The sequence below is a fragment of the Ischnura elegans genome, chromosome 13 (assembly GCF_921293095.1).
Source record: "Ischnura elegans chromosome 13, ioIscEleg1.1, whole genome shotgun sequence".
NCBI lineage: Eukaryota > Metazoa > Arthropoda > Insecta > Odonata > Coenagrionidae > Ischnura > Ischnura elegans.
In genome coordinates, this window is record NC_060258.1 from 7,038,300 (window position 1) to 7,053,757 (window position 15,458).

Sequence of the window (15,458 nt, forward strand, 5' to 3'; positions counted from 1 at the left end):
CAGTAAAGATTTGTACCCCAAAACCTTGGTTTCTAGGAGAGAAACTAATATTTCTTGTCAGCCCATCTCCTCCGAGACTTTAAATCATCTGATATGTAAAAGCCAAGGGGTGAGGCAAATAGGAAAAAGGCTTCTTAAGGATAACTTTGGAGGAACAAAGGAGAACAAAAATGTGGGGGAAGTGGGAAGAAGCTTCATCGTAGATGGGAAATCATGCTCAGTTGTTCCACTCACGGCAAACACGTCTTCTTCCTACAGTGAATGTGAAAGGTCTTTTTCTGAAAAAAGTAGCCTTGTCTGTAACACTCGTACTTATACGAACATAAAAACTTATTCTTGCAATGAATGTCATAAGTCCTTCACTCAAAAGAGCATCCTTGTTAGTCACATGCGGACTCATACGAAGGAGAAACCTTATTCTTGCAATGCATGTGATAAGTCTTTCTCACGAAAGAGTCACCTTATATGTCACTTGCGGATTCATACAAAGGAGAAACCTTATTCTTGCAATGAATGTGATAAGTCTTTCTCACGAAAAAGTCACCTTATATGTCACATGCGGATTCATACAAAGGAGAAACCTTATTCTTGCAATGAATGTGATAAGTCTTTCTCACGAAAAAGTCACCTTGTATGTCACATGCGGATTCATACAAGGGAGAAACTTTATTCTTGCAATGAATGTCATAAGTCCTTCACTCAAAAGAGCATCCTTATTAGTCACATTCGGACTCATACGATGGAAAAACCTTATTCTTGCAGTGAATGTGATATGTCTTTCTCACAAAAGAACAGCCTTGTCCATCACATTCGGACTCATACGAAGGAGAAACCTTATTCTTGCAATGTATGTGATAAGTCTTTCTCAGGCAAGGGTAACCTAGTTAGTCACATGTGGACTCATACTAAGGAAAAACCTTATTCTTGCAATGTATGTGATAAGTCTTTCTCTCGAAAGAGCACCCTTGTCCGTCACATTCGGACTTATACAAAGGAGAAACCTTATTCTTGCTACGAATGTGATAAGTCTTTCTCACGAAAGAGTAATCTTGTCTGTCATATGCGGATTCATACGAAGGAGAAACCTTATTCTTGCAATGAATGTGATAAGTCTTTCTCAGGCAAGGGTAACCTAGTAAGTCACATGCGGACTCATACGAAGGAGAAACCTTATTCTTGCAATGTTTGTGAAAAGTCTTTCACTCAAAGTAGCACCCTTGTCCGTCACATTCGGGCTCATACAAAGGAGAAACCTTATTCTTGCAATGAATGTGATAAGTCTTTCTCTCAAAAGAGTACCCTTGTCTGTCACATGCTGACTCATACGAAGGAAAAACCTTATTCTTGCTACGAATGTGATAAGTCTTTCTCACGAAAGAGTAATCTTGTCTGTCATATGCGGATTCATACGAAGGAGAAACCATATTCTTGCAATGAATGTGATAAGTCTTTCTCAGTCAAGGGTAACCTAGTAAGTCACATGCGGACTCATACGAAGGAGAAACCTTATTCTTGCAATGTATGTGATAAGTCTTTCTCTGGAAAGAGCACCCTTGTCCGTCACATTCGGACTCATACGAAGGAGAATTCTTATTCTTGCAACGAATGTGAAAAGTTTTTCTCACGAAAGGATAACCTTGTCTATCACATTCGGACTCATACGAAGGAGAAACCTTATTCTTGCAATGTATGTGATAAGTCTTTCTCACGAAAGAGTCACCTTGTCTTTCATATGCGGATTCATACGAAGGAGAAACCTTATTCTTGCAATGAATGTAATAAGTCTTTCTCGGGCAAGGGTAACCTAGTAAGTCACATGCGGACTCATACGAAGGAGAAACCTTATTCTTGTAATTAATTTGAAAAGTCTTTCTCACAAAAGTCACCTTGTCTATCACATTCGGACTCATACGAAGAAGAAACCTCATTCCTGCAATCAATCTGATAAGACTTTCTCTCTAAATAGTAACCCTGTTCGTCACATTCCGATTATATGAAGGAGAAACCATATTCGTACAGTGAATGTGAAAAGTCTTACACTACCAAACAAAACCTTGTCCTACTCACGTGAGTGCATCGGAAAGAAGCCTTTGTCTTACAATGAATGTGGAGAGACTTTATCTTAAAAGATGCACCTCTTCTTTCATTTGCACGCACGCAGGGTTAAGTTTTATTTGACTAGTTATTGATAGTTGTTAGCAATTAAGGTAAATAATTGTTATTATTACAAGAACTGCTTGTTTGAAATAAATAAATCCCATTGTGTTGAAAGTGATATGATAATATTCAGTTACGTCTATGACTTAATTTAATAAATTTTCAAGTACTAAATAAATTATTCCTTTGTATTTAACTTCTATTTTTTTACTGGTAGAAAATAGTTTACATTTGAATGTAAGCCATGCATCACAACACTTTCGATAAAAACTGCAGGCACTTTGTCTCAAGAATGATTTTCATTGTTATGTCAATGTTAATTGTGTGATTGTTCAATGTTTAATTGTTTGTTCGATGTTAGTGGATGTAGTGCTTCTATGTAATGTATATGCAAATATCAAGGTAATAATAATAATATACAATTGATGGAGAGAGTACTAAGCTGAGTGACTGGTCTGTTTAAATTGTTCATTTACCCGCATGCCTTTCAGTGATTATATCAATATTGTGTTTTAGTTTGAGTGCCTGCACCACAATCACCATGCAATTCTTTGCACAAATGACAATAATATTTCCTCTTGAAAACATTGCCAGCCATGGTTAAGCCTTAAACGATCAATCAAGGAATTTCTTTCCCAGGCGAATGGCCATATATTTCCTGGTAAATATGTCCCGTTGATTGGCACGAAACAACTACCCTGAAATGAAATTGGTCGTATTTGACATGTGGTTTTGCATGAGGATATATATATCAATTGAGATTAATTTGTCATGGACAAAATATTTCACGTAGAAATAGTGGTGAATATGCATATTTTTATCGTATGGATGGGAATGAAAAGCCTTGGTTTTCTAAGTCGGCAAAGGCAATGCTATCATGTAGATATGTTGGGAGCGAAGTCATAAAAACTTAATCACACAACATGTATGACTGACATACTACTGTTACCCTTTTAAAAATTTATGTCAACTTCATCAACAAAAAGATTGAAGTGGAAGTAATTTCTTCCGCATTTATTTTTGTGTTTTACAATTAAAAATTCTTGAGCTCTCTTCACATTACTTGTTTTAGTAACTGTAGTTAATATCTTATATTTTCCATCATAATAAGTTTTATTTAGTATTTATATTTTTAGTGAATTATTTAGATAAATGATTAAATCAATGCTGCGGTATAAATTATATGCACTTAAAGGGCAGTTTGTATACGCCCATGCAGTGCATAAAAGTAATTAGGTTGCTGTGGATTTTGCGTTTAAAATGATGAGATTTCATGTTGACTCGATTTTAAGTGAATTTTTGCCATGCGAATGAAGAATTGAAATAAAGTTACGAAACGGAAATATAGCTCGGATCTTCAGCTTCTGTAGACACTAATTAAAAAAAAGTGTCCTGACAAACAGCAAAACAATGGTTATATATACGACTTAGCAACAGCCTTGGGCAGATAACCTTTTCCTTTCCAGTCCTCATATTAACTGGGAGCTCTGACTATTGTCTGGGCAATTATAATTTTCAAAAATGTGTGTTATTGTAGTGCTATAACCACTGCGGTTTTATTGCTGCTGATGCACCTTACGCATTTTTGATTGGCGCTGTGTTGCTTGCTCGCCGAGTCATGTTTTCAACCACAGTACCTTCTAGAAATTTTATTATGTTTTGCCTTGCCTGATTCTATAGGTGCCATAGTAAATCAGGATTCATGTGGAAGGTTCATTCTTCCTTGTTTACTGTATCACCTGAGTTTTTTAGGGTTATGTTGAAGCTTCATGGTGGTAATCAAGTCTTCGACGTAGTCCAGGTGTTCTGGGATGCAGTCCACATCCGTGGTTTGGTTGAAGGACGTGCAAAAATGGAGAAGTATTCAGTATGGAGGTTAAATGTTGATATGAGTTGATAGGTCATAAATGAAGACGTTTGGATTACATTTTCGTAGATGAAGATTGGGGACTGGATTTATCGTTGTTGAGCCTTTCATGTGATACGGTGTACGTAAAAACGTAAATGGTTTACAGGTAAGAATGGCGTTTGATCTGAAAGTTAACATTGGGTGATTATGATGAAATGAATTGGAATAGGAGAGGCGTTCTCAAATGAATCCCTTTCAACAGACTCATGTCGTATCCTTTAGATTTTTCCAGAAATACCCCAGTCAAATATATCCTGATATTGAAGACGGACTGCGTTTGTTCTATGGGCCGGGTTATATGGTGTACCGTGGATTGGCCGGCTATGATGCTTGCCTGCCGAAACAAAAAACCTGTGCTGTGACGGCACTAAATCTGCACCATAACTGCAAACTACCTGCAAAGTGTTTCCAGCAAAATATTTACTTTTCCATGGTTCGGTAACTAAGGAGTTTCGACCCCATGTTTATTGGACGTATTTAATTTTTTTCTTCAAGTTTGCATGCTCTACATTGTGATAGTATATTATGTCAAGTGGATGTCTATATTCACCGCTTTGCAAATATCTTAGTGTCTGCGTCGAGATGATGTGCTGATGTAATTTGCAAATTTATATCTGGACCTCAGTGCATGCCATAATAATGAATAAAACGTCATTTTAAAGGAAATTTTATTCTAAATCCTGATTTTTTAATGAATATTTCAAAATTCAACACACGCGAACGTTAGCTTTGTTATAAAATAGCGAAAATGTTTACACACATCTTGTCGTATGTTCCTAATATTGCATTTTATTGCTTGGTAATGAAAGAAAAGAGATCTGGCGCTAGGTCCACCCTGCTCGAGTTTCTCCGAACGACTGCCCGTCTCTGGCTTCATCCCGCCTATGTACCCAGCCGGCGACCCGCGAATAGGCCGCCGACTTGGCATAGGGAGGCAGGACGCACAGTGGGGCCTAATCTATAAAAGGTGGCCATAATTAGAAAAATAAAAGTTCGAGGTTATGATTTCTTTGTATATGGTTGGGAAAACGCTTATTTGAGCTGCTGAGAAATAAGTTCGAGAAGCAGGTAAGTGTGCACCTCTTCGTAGAAATCACTTTCAAAGTGACAGGTGTGCTGCTGGGATACATACCCTCCCTCTCGCTTCGAAATACCCTCATCTTCTAGACTCCTCCTCAGCTACCGAATTGGCTAAATTTAAAATTAAAAAAATAGAATCAAAGTAGCAATGTGCATAGATAACAAATGTTGATTTACCATAACATTGAAAAAATTAAAATTAATATTAACATAAATATTAACCAAAAAATTGCATAACTTTTATTTAAAAAAAGTACGAACATCATTAAGTTATATAGCAGTGCTCTGTAGTGCTCTTATATAGTAAAATTATTGTAGCCACAACTCTCGGCTGTCAAAACAAAATAAAATTAACTGCCTTAACCTGCCCCTTCGTGAATTAATGAAGAAATACGTAAGTAACCTCTAACCGTATGGACGCCGAAGCGCGCAGCTCGTTGACACGTTGCATGCAAAGGGGAGCACTTACTGTATAATCAGCGTAGCAACATGAGTTCTTTTGCAATAAAATTACGCAACACAGAATCAAGACAAAGTAAATACAAAGTTGATGCTATAATATCTCGTCCAGTAAAGAATCCTATGACTAAGTAATTTAAACACGTTGCATGCATGGATTCGCAACTTCGAATGATGCTTGCAAGTGGCTTTCAGAATGTAAGTTAAAACCTGGCAGATCTGCAATACAAACACTAAAAAATTGGTGGAGGAGCCTAAGAAGGAGAAGGACTTAAAAAGGAGCTTAGTTTAAACTGGCCAAAGCAGGTGTATGGTAGTAGTAATGACGGTAACACAGCTCGAGAACTCTGAAATTTCCGCCAATATAACTGGCCTCAATTTGGAGCTTCTTCAGAGATTTAAAAGGTGCAATTCCTAACCCACCATGTCCTGCACTTCATACCTCATCTTATCATGTTTCCATCTTTAGCACTGTTTTCATCATTTCTTCTCATTTAAGCACTCGCTCCATCCATACCTTCGGTCTCCTACTTATCTCATTTAAAAGGTGCAATTCCTAACCCACCATGTCCTGCACTTCATACCTCATCACATCATGTTTCCATCTTTAGCCTTGTTTTCATCGTTCCTTCTCATTTAAGCACTCGCTCCATCCATACCTTCGGTCTCCTACCTATCTCATTTAAAAGGTTCAATTCCTAACCCACCATGTCCTGCACTTCATACCTCATCTTATCACATTTCCATCTTTAGCACTGCTTTCATTTTTTCTTCTCATTTAAACACTCGCTTCATCCATACCTTCGATCTCCTACTCATCTCATTTAAAAGGTGAAATTCCTAATCCACCATGTCCTGCACTTCATACCTCATCTTATCACATTTCCATCTTTAGCACTGTTTTCATTTTTTCTTCTCATTTAAACACTCGCTTCATCCATACCTTCAATCTCCTACTCATCTCATTTCAAAGGTGCAATTCCTAACCCACCATGTCCTTCACTTCATACCTCATCTTATCATGTTTCCATCTTTAGCACTGTTTTCATCATTTCTTCTTTTTAAGCACTCGCTCCATCCATACCTTCGGTGTCCTACTAATCACATTTAAAAGGTACAATTCCTAACCCACCATGTCCTGCACTTCATAACTCATCTTATCATATTTCCATCTTTAGCACTGTTTTCATCATTCCTTCTCATTAAAGCACTCGCTTCATCCATACCTTCGGTCTCCTACTTATCTAATTTAAAAGGTGCAATTCCTAACCCACCATGTCCTGCACTTCATACCTCATTTTATCATGTTTCCATTTTTAGCATTGTTTTCATCATTTCTTCTCATTTAAGCACTCGCTCCATCCATACCTTCGGTCTCCTACTTATCTCATTTAAAAGGTGCAATTCCTAACCCACCATGTACTGCACTTCATACCTCATCTTATCATATTTCAATCTTAAGCACTGTTTTCATCGTTCTTTCTCATTTAAGCACTCGCTTCATCCATACCTTTGGTCTCCTACCTATCTCATTTAAAAGGTTCATTTCCTAACCCACCATGTCCTGCACTTCGTACCTCATCTTATCACATTACCATCTTTAGCACTGTTTTCATCGTTCCTTCTCATTTAAGCACTCGCTCCATCCATATATTCGGTCTCCTACCTATCTCATTTCAAAGGTGCAATTCCTAACCCACCATGTCCTGCATTTCATAACTCATCTTATCACATTTCCATCTTTAGCACTGTTTTCATCATTTCTTATCATTTAAGCACTCACTCCATCCATATATTCGGTCTCCTACTTATCTCATTTCAAAGGTGCAATTCCTAACCCTCCATGTCCTGCACTTCATACCTCATCATATCATGTTTCCATCTTTAGCACTGTTTTCATCATTTCTTCTTCTTAAGCACTCGCTTCATCCATACCTTCGATCTCCTACTTATCTCATTTAAAAGGTGCAATTCCTAACCCACCATGTCCTGCACTTCATACCTCATCTTATCATGTTTCCATCTTTAGCACTGTTTTCATCATCCCTTCTCCTTTATGCAATCGCTTCATCCCTACCTTCGGTCTCCTACTTATCTCATTTAAAGGGTGCAATTCCTAACCCACCATGTCCTGCACTTCATACCTCATCTTATCATGTTTCCATCTTTAGCACTGTTTTCATCATCCCTTCTCATTTAAGCATTCGCTCCATACATACCTACGGTCTCCTACTTATCTCATTTAAATGTTGAAATTCCTAATCCACCAAGTTCTGCACTTCATTCCTCATCTTATCATATTTCCATCCTTGGCACTTTTTTCATCATTCCTTCTCCTTTAAGCAATCGCTTCATCCATACCTTCGGTCTCCTACTTATCTCATTTAAAAAGTGCAATTCCTAACCCACCATGTCCTGCACTTCATAATTCATCTTATTATATTTCCATCTTTAGCACTGTTTTCATCATTTCTTCTCATTTAAGCACTCGCTCCATCCATACATTCGGTCTCCTACTTATCTCATTTAAAAAGTGCAATTCCTAACCTACCATGTCCTGCACTTCATACCTCATCTTATCATATTTCCATCTTTAGCACTGTTTTCATCATTTCTTCTCATTTAAGCACTCGCTCCATCCATACATTCGGTCTCCTACTTATCTCATTTAAAAGGTGCAATTCCTAACCCACCATGTCCTGCACTTCATACCTGATCTTATCATGTTTCCATTTTTAGCACTGTTTTCATCATTTCTTCTCATTTGAGCACTCACTCCATCAATACCTTCGGTCTCCTACTTATCTCATTGAAAAGGTGCAATTCCTAACCCACCATGTCCTTCACTTCATACCTCATCTTATAATATTTCCATCTTTAGCACTGTTTTCATCATTCCTTCTCATTTAAGCACTCGCTTCATCCATACCTTTGGTCTCCTACTTATCTTATTTAAAAGGTGCAATTCCTAACCCACCATGTCCTGCACTTCATACCTGATCTTATCATGTTTCCATTTTTAGCACTGTTTTCATCATTCCTTCTCATTTAAGCACTCGCTTCATCCATACCTTCGGTCTCCTACTTATCTCATTGAAAAGGTGCAATTCCTAACCCACCATGTCCTGCACTTCATACCTCATCTTATCATATTTCCATCTTTAGCACTTTTTTCATCATTCCTTCTCCTTTAAGCAATCGCTTCATCCATACCTTCGGTCTCCTACTTATCTCATTTAAAATGTTCAATTCCTAACCCACCATGTCCTGCACTTCGTACCTCATCTTATCACATTTCCATCTTTAGTACTGTTTTCATCATTTCTTCTCATTTAAGCACTCGCTCAGTCCATACCTTCGGCCTCCTACTTATCTCATTTAAAAGGTGCAATTCCTAACCCACCATGTCCTGCACTTCATACCTCATCTTATAATATTTCCATCTTTAGTACTGTTTTCATCATTTCTTCTCATTTAAGCACTCGCTCAGTCCATACCTTCGGCCTCCTACTTATCTAATTTAAAAGGTGCAATTCCTAACCCACCATGTCCTGCACTTCATACCTGATCTTATCATGTTTCCATTTTTAGCACTGTTTTCGTCATTTCTTCTCATTTGAGCACTCACTCCATAAATACCTTCGGTCTCCTACTTATCTCATTGAAAAGGTGCAATTCCTAACCCACCATGTCCTTCACTTCATACCTCATCTTATCATGTTTCCATCTTAAGCACTGTTTTCATCATTTCTTATCATTTAAGCACTCGCTTCATCCATACCTTCGGTGTCCTACTTATCTCATTTAAAAGGTGAAATTCCTAATCCACCATGTCCTGCACTTCATACCTCATCTTATAATATTTCAATCTTTAGCACTGTTTTCATCGTTCTTTCTCATTTAAGCACTCGCTTCATCCATACTTTCGGTCTCCTACCTATCTCATTTAAAATGTTCAATTCCTAACCCACCATGTCCTGCACTTCGTACCTCATCTTATCACATTTCCATCTTTAGTACTGTTTTCATCATTTCTTCTCATTTAAGCACTCGCTCAGTCCATACCTTCGGCCTCCTACTTATCTCATTTAAAAGGTGCAATTCCGAACCCACCATGTCTTGCACTTCATACCTCATCTTATCATATTTCCATCTTTAGCACTGTTTTCTTCGTTCCTTCTCATTTAAGCACTCGCTCCATCCATACATTCGGTCTCCTACTTATCTCATTTAAAAGGTGCAATTCCTAACCCACCATGTCCTGCACTTCATACCCCATCTTATCATGTTTCCATCTCTAGCAATGTTTTCATCATTTCTTCTCATTTAAGCACTCGCCCCATCCATACCTTCGGTCTCCTGCTTATCTCATTTAAAAAGTGAAATTCCTAACCAACCATGTCCTGCACTTCATACCTCATCTTATCATATTTCCATCTTTAGCACTGTTTTCATCATTCCTTCTCATTTAAGTTCTCGATCCATCCATACCTTCGGTCTCCTACTTATCTCATTTAATAGGTGCAATTCCGAACCCACCATGTCTTGCACTTCATACCTCATCTTATCATGTTTCCATCTTTAGCACTGTTTTCATCTTTTCTTATCATTTAAGCACTCGCTTCATCCATACCTTCGATCTCCTAATTTTCTCATTTAAAAGGTGCAATTCGTAACCCACCATGTCCTGCACTTCATACCTAATCTTATCATGTTTCCATCTTTAGCACTGTTTTCATCATTTCTTCTCATTTAAGCACTCTCTTCATCCATACCTTCGGTCTCATACTTATCTCATTTAAAAGGTGCAATTCCTAACCCACCATGTCCTACACTTCATACCTCATCTTATCATGTTTCCATCTTTAGCACTGTTTTCTTCATTCCTACTCATTTAAGCACTCGCTCCATCCATACCTTCGGTCTCCTACTTATCTCATTTAAAAGGTGCAATTCCTTACCCACCATGTCCGGCACTTCATACCTCATTTTATCATATTTCAATCTTTAGAACTGTTTTCATCATCCCTTCTACTTTAAGCACTCGCTCCATCCATACCTTCGGTCTCCTACTTATCTCATTTAAAATGTGCAATTCCTAACCCACCATGTCCTGCACTTCATACCTCATCGTATCATAATTCCATCTTTAGCACTGAAAATCGTTCTTTCTCATTTAAGCACTCGCTTCATCCATACCTTCGGTCTCCTACCTATCTCATTTAAAAGGTTCAATTCCTAACCCACCATGTCCTGCACTTCGTACCTCATCTTTTCACATTTCCATCTTTAGCACTGTTTTCATCATTTCTTCTCATTTAAGCACTCGCTCAATCCATACCTTCGGCCTCCTACTTATCTCATTTCAAAGGTGCAATTCCTAACCCACAATGTCCTGCACCTAATACCTCATCTTATCACATTTCCATCTTTAGCACTGTTTTCATCATTTCTTATCATTCAAGCACTCACTCCATCCATACATTCGGTCTCCTACTTATCTCATTTCAAAGGTGCAATTCCTAACCCACCATGTCCTGCACTTCATACCTCATCATATCATGTTTCCATCTTTAGCACTGTTTTCATCATTTCTTCTTTTTAAGCACTCGCTCCATCCATACCTTCGATGTCCTACTTATCTCATTTAAATGGTGCAATTCCTAACCCACCATGTCCTGCACTTCATACCACATCTTATCATGTTTCCATCTTTAGCACTGTTTTCATCATCCCTTCTTATTTAAGCATTCGCTCCATACATATATTCGGTCTCCTACTTATCTCATTGAAAAGATGCAATTCCTAACCCACCATGTCCTGCACTTCATACCCCATCTTATCATTTTTCCATCTTTAGCACTGTTTTCATCATTCCTTCTCATTTAATCACTCGCTTCATCCATACCTTCGGTCTCCTACTTATCTTATTTAAAAGATGCAATTTCTAACCCACCATGTCCTGCACTTCATACCTAATCATATCATGTTTCCATTTTTAGCACTGTTTTCATCATTTCTTCTCATTTAAGCACTCGCTCCATCCATACCTTCGGTCTCCTACTTATCTCATTTAAAAGGTGCAATTCCTAACCCACCATGTCCTGCACTTCATACCTCATCTTATCATATTTCCATCTTAGCACTTTTTTCATCATCCATTCACCTATAAGCACTCGCTTCATCCATACCTTCGGTGTCCTACTTATCTAATTTAAAAGGTTCAATTCCTAACCCACCATGTCCTGCACTTCGTACCTCATCTTATCACATTTCCATCTTTAGCACTGTTTTCATCATTTCTTCTCATTTAAGCACTCGCTCAATCCATACCTTCGGCCTCCTACTTATCTCTTTTAAAAGGTGCAATTCCTAACCCACCATGTCCTGCACTTCATACCTCATCATATCATGTTTCCATCTTTAGCCTTGTTTTCATCGTTCCTTCTCATTTAAGCACTCGCTCCATCCATACCTACGGTCTCCTACCTATCTCATTTAAAGGTTCAATTCCTAACCCACCATGTCCTGCACTTCATACCTCATCTTATCACATTTCCATCTTTAGCTCTGTTATCATCATTTCTTATCATTTAAGCACTCACTCCATCCATACCTTCGGTCTCCTACTTATCTTATTTAAAAGGTGCAATTCCTAACCCACCATGTCCTGCACTTAATACCTCATCTTATCATGTTTCCATCTTTAGCACTGTTTTCATCATTTCTTCTCCTTTAAGCATTCGCTCCATTAGCCTCAGGTCTCCTACTTATCTCATTGAAAAAGTGCAATTCCTAACCCACCATGTCCTGCACTTCATACCTCATCTTATCATATTTCCATCTTAAGCACTGTTTTCTTCATTTCTTCTCATTTAAGCACTCGCTTAATCCATACCTTCGGCCTCCTACTTATCTCATTTCAAAGGTGCAATTCCTAACCCACCATGTCCTGCACTTAATACCTCATCTTATCATGTTTCCATCTTTAGCACTGTTTTCATCATTTCTTCTCATTTAATAACTCGCTCAATCCATACCTTCGGCCTCCTACTTATTATATTTAAAAGGTGCAATTCCTAACCCACCATGTCCTGCACTTCATACCTCATCTTATCATATTTCCATCTTTAGCACTGTTTTCATCATTTCTTCTCCTTTAAGCTTTCGCTCCATTAGCCTCAGGTCTCCTACTTATGTCATTGAAAAAGTGCAATTCCTAACCCACCATGTCCTGCATTTCATACCTCATCATATCATGTTTCCATCTTTAGCACTGTTTCCATCATTTCTTATCATTTAAGCACTCGCTTCATCCATACCTTCGATCTCCTAATTTTCTCATTTAAAAGGTGCAATTCGTAACCCACCATGTCCTGCACTTCATACCTCATTTTATCATGTTTCTATCTTTAGCACTGTTTCCATCATTTCTTATCATTTAAGCACTCGCTTCATCCATACCTTCGGTCACCTAATTTTGTCATTTAAAAGGTGCAATTCCTAACCCACCATGTCCTGCACTTCATACCTCATCATATCATGTTTCCATCTTTAGCACTGTTTCCATCATTTCTTATCATTTAAGCACTCGCTTCATCCATACCTTCGATCTCCTAATTTTCTCATTTAAAAGGTGCAATTCGTAACCCACCATGTCCTGCACTTCATACCTCATTTTATCATGTTTCCATCTTTAGCACTGTTTTCATCATTTCTCCTAATTTAAGCACTCGCTCCCTCCATACCTTCGGCCTACTACTTTTCTCATTTAAAAGGTGCAATTATTTACCCACCATGTCCTGCACTTCATACCTCTTCTTATCATAATTCTATCTTTATAACTGTTTTCATCATCTCTTCTTCTTTAAGCACTCGCTCTATCCATACCTTCGGTCTCATACTTATCTCATTTAAAAGGTGCAATTCCTAACCCAAAATGTCCTATACTTCATACCTCATCTTATCATATTTCCATCTTTAGCACTGTTTTCATCATTTCTTATCATTTAAGCACTCGCTTCATCCATACCTTCGGTCTCCTACTTATCTCATTTAAAAGGTGCAATTCCTAACCCACCATGTCCTGCACTTCATACCTCATCTTATCATATTTCCATCTTTAGCACTGTTTTCATCATCCCTTCTCCTTTAAGCACTCGCTCCATACATACCTACGGTCTCCTACTTATCTCATTTAAAAGTTGAAATTCCTAATCCACCAAGTTCTGCACTTCATTCCTCATCTTATCATATTTCCATCCTTGGATCTTTTTTCATCATTCCTTCTCCTTTATGCATTCGCTCCATCCATACCTTCGGTCTCCAACTTATCTCATTTAAAAGGTGCAATTCCTAACCCACCATGTCCTGCACTTCATACCTCATCTTATCATGTTTCCATATTTAGCACTGTTTTCATCTTTTCTTTTCATTTAAGCACTCGCTTCATCCATACCTTCGGTCTCATACTTATCTCATTTAAAAGGTGCAATTCCTAACCCACCATGACCTACACTTCATACCTCATCTTATCATATTTCCATCTTTAGCACTGTTTTCTTCATTCCTTCTCATTTAAGCACTCGCTTCATCCATACCTTCGGTCTCCTACTTATCTAATTTAAAAGGTGCAATTCCTTACCCACCATGTTCTGCACTTCATACCTAATCATATCATGTTTCCATTTTTAGCACTGTTTTCATCATTTCTTCTCATTTAAGCACTCGCTCCATCCATACCTTCGGTCTCCTACTTATCTCATTGAAAAGTTGCAATTCCTAACCCACCATGTCCTGCACTTCATACCTCATCTTATCATATTTCCATCTTAGCATTGTTTTCATCATCCCTTCACCTATAAGCACTCGCATCATCCATACCTTCGGTGTCCTACTTATCTCATTGAAAAGGTGCATTTCCTAACCCACCATGTCCTGCACTTCATACCTCATCTTATCATATTTCCATCTTTAGCACTGTTTTCATCATCCCTTCTTATTTAAGCATTCGCTCCATACATACCTACGGTCTCCTACTTATCTCATTTAAAAGTTGAAATTCCTAATCCACCAAGTTCTGCACTTCATTCCTCATCTTATCATATTTCCATCCTTGGAACTTTTTTCATCATCCCTTCTCCTTTAAGCAATCGCTTCATCCCTACCTTCGGTCTCCTACTTATTTCATTTAAAAAGTGCAATTCCTAACCCACCATGTCCTGCACTTAATACCTCATCATATCATGTTTCCATCTTTAGCACTGTTTTCATCGTTTATTCTCATTGAAGCACTCGCTCCATCCATACCTTCGGTCTCCAACTTATCTCATTTAAAAGGTGCAATTCCTAACCCACCATGTCCTGCACTTCATACCTCATCTTATCATGTTTCCATATTTAGCACTGTTTTCATCTTTTCTTTTCATTTAAGCACTCGCTTCATCCATACCTTCGGTCTCATACTTATCTCATTTAAAAGGTGCAATTCCTAACCCACCATGTCCTGCACTTCATACCTCATCTTATCATGTTTCCATCTTTAGCTCTGTTTTCATCATTTCTTTTCATTTAAGCACTCGCTTCATCCATTCCTTCGGTCTCCTACTTATCTCATTTCAAAGGTGCAATTCCTAACCCACCATGACCTACACTTCATACCTCATCTTATCATGTTTCCATCTTTAGCACTGTTTCATCATATCTCCTAATTTAAGTACTCGCTCCATCCATACCTTCGGCCTACTACTTATCTGATTTAAAAAGTGCAATTCCTAACCCACCATGTCCTGCACTTCATACCTCATCTTATCATGTTTCCATCTTTAGCACTGTTTTCATCATTTCACTGCCT

At 38.1% G+C, this 15,458-nt stretch overlaps 1 protein-coding gene across 1 annotated transcript; it reads left to right on the forward strand.

The window, feature by feature from the left end:
• Positions 1-419: 419 nt before the first annotated feature.
• LOC124170204 (zinc finger protein 271-like) lies at positions 420-2,595 on the forward strand. The gene has a single exon (XM_046548903.1). The coding sequence runs from the start codon at positions 557-559 to the stop codon at positions 1,856-1,858; it is 1,302 nt and encodes a 433-aa protein (XP_046404859.1). The 5' UTR covers positions 420-556; the 3' UTR covers positions 1,859-2,595.
• The last annotated feature ends 12,863 nt before the right edge of the window (positions 2,596-15,458 follow it).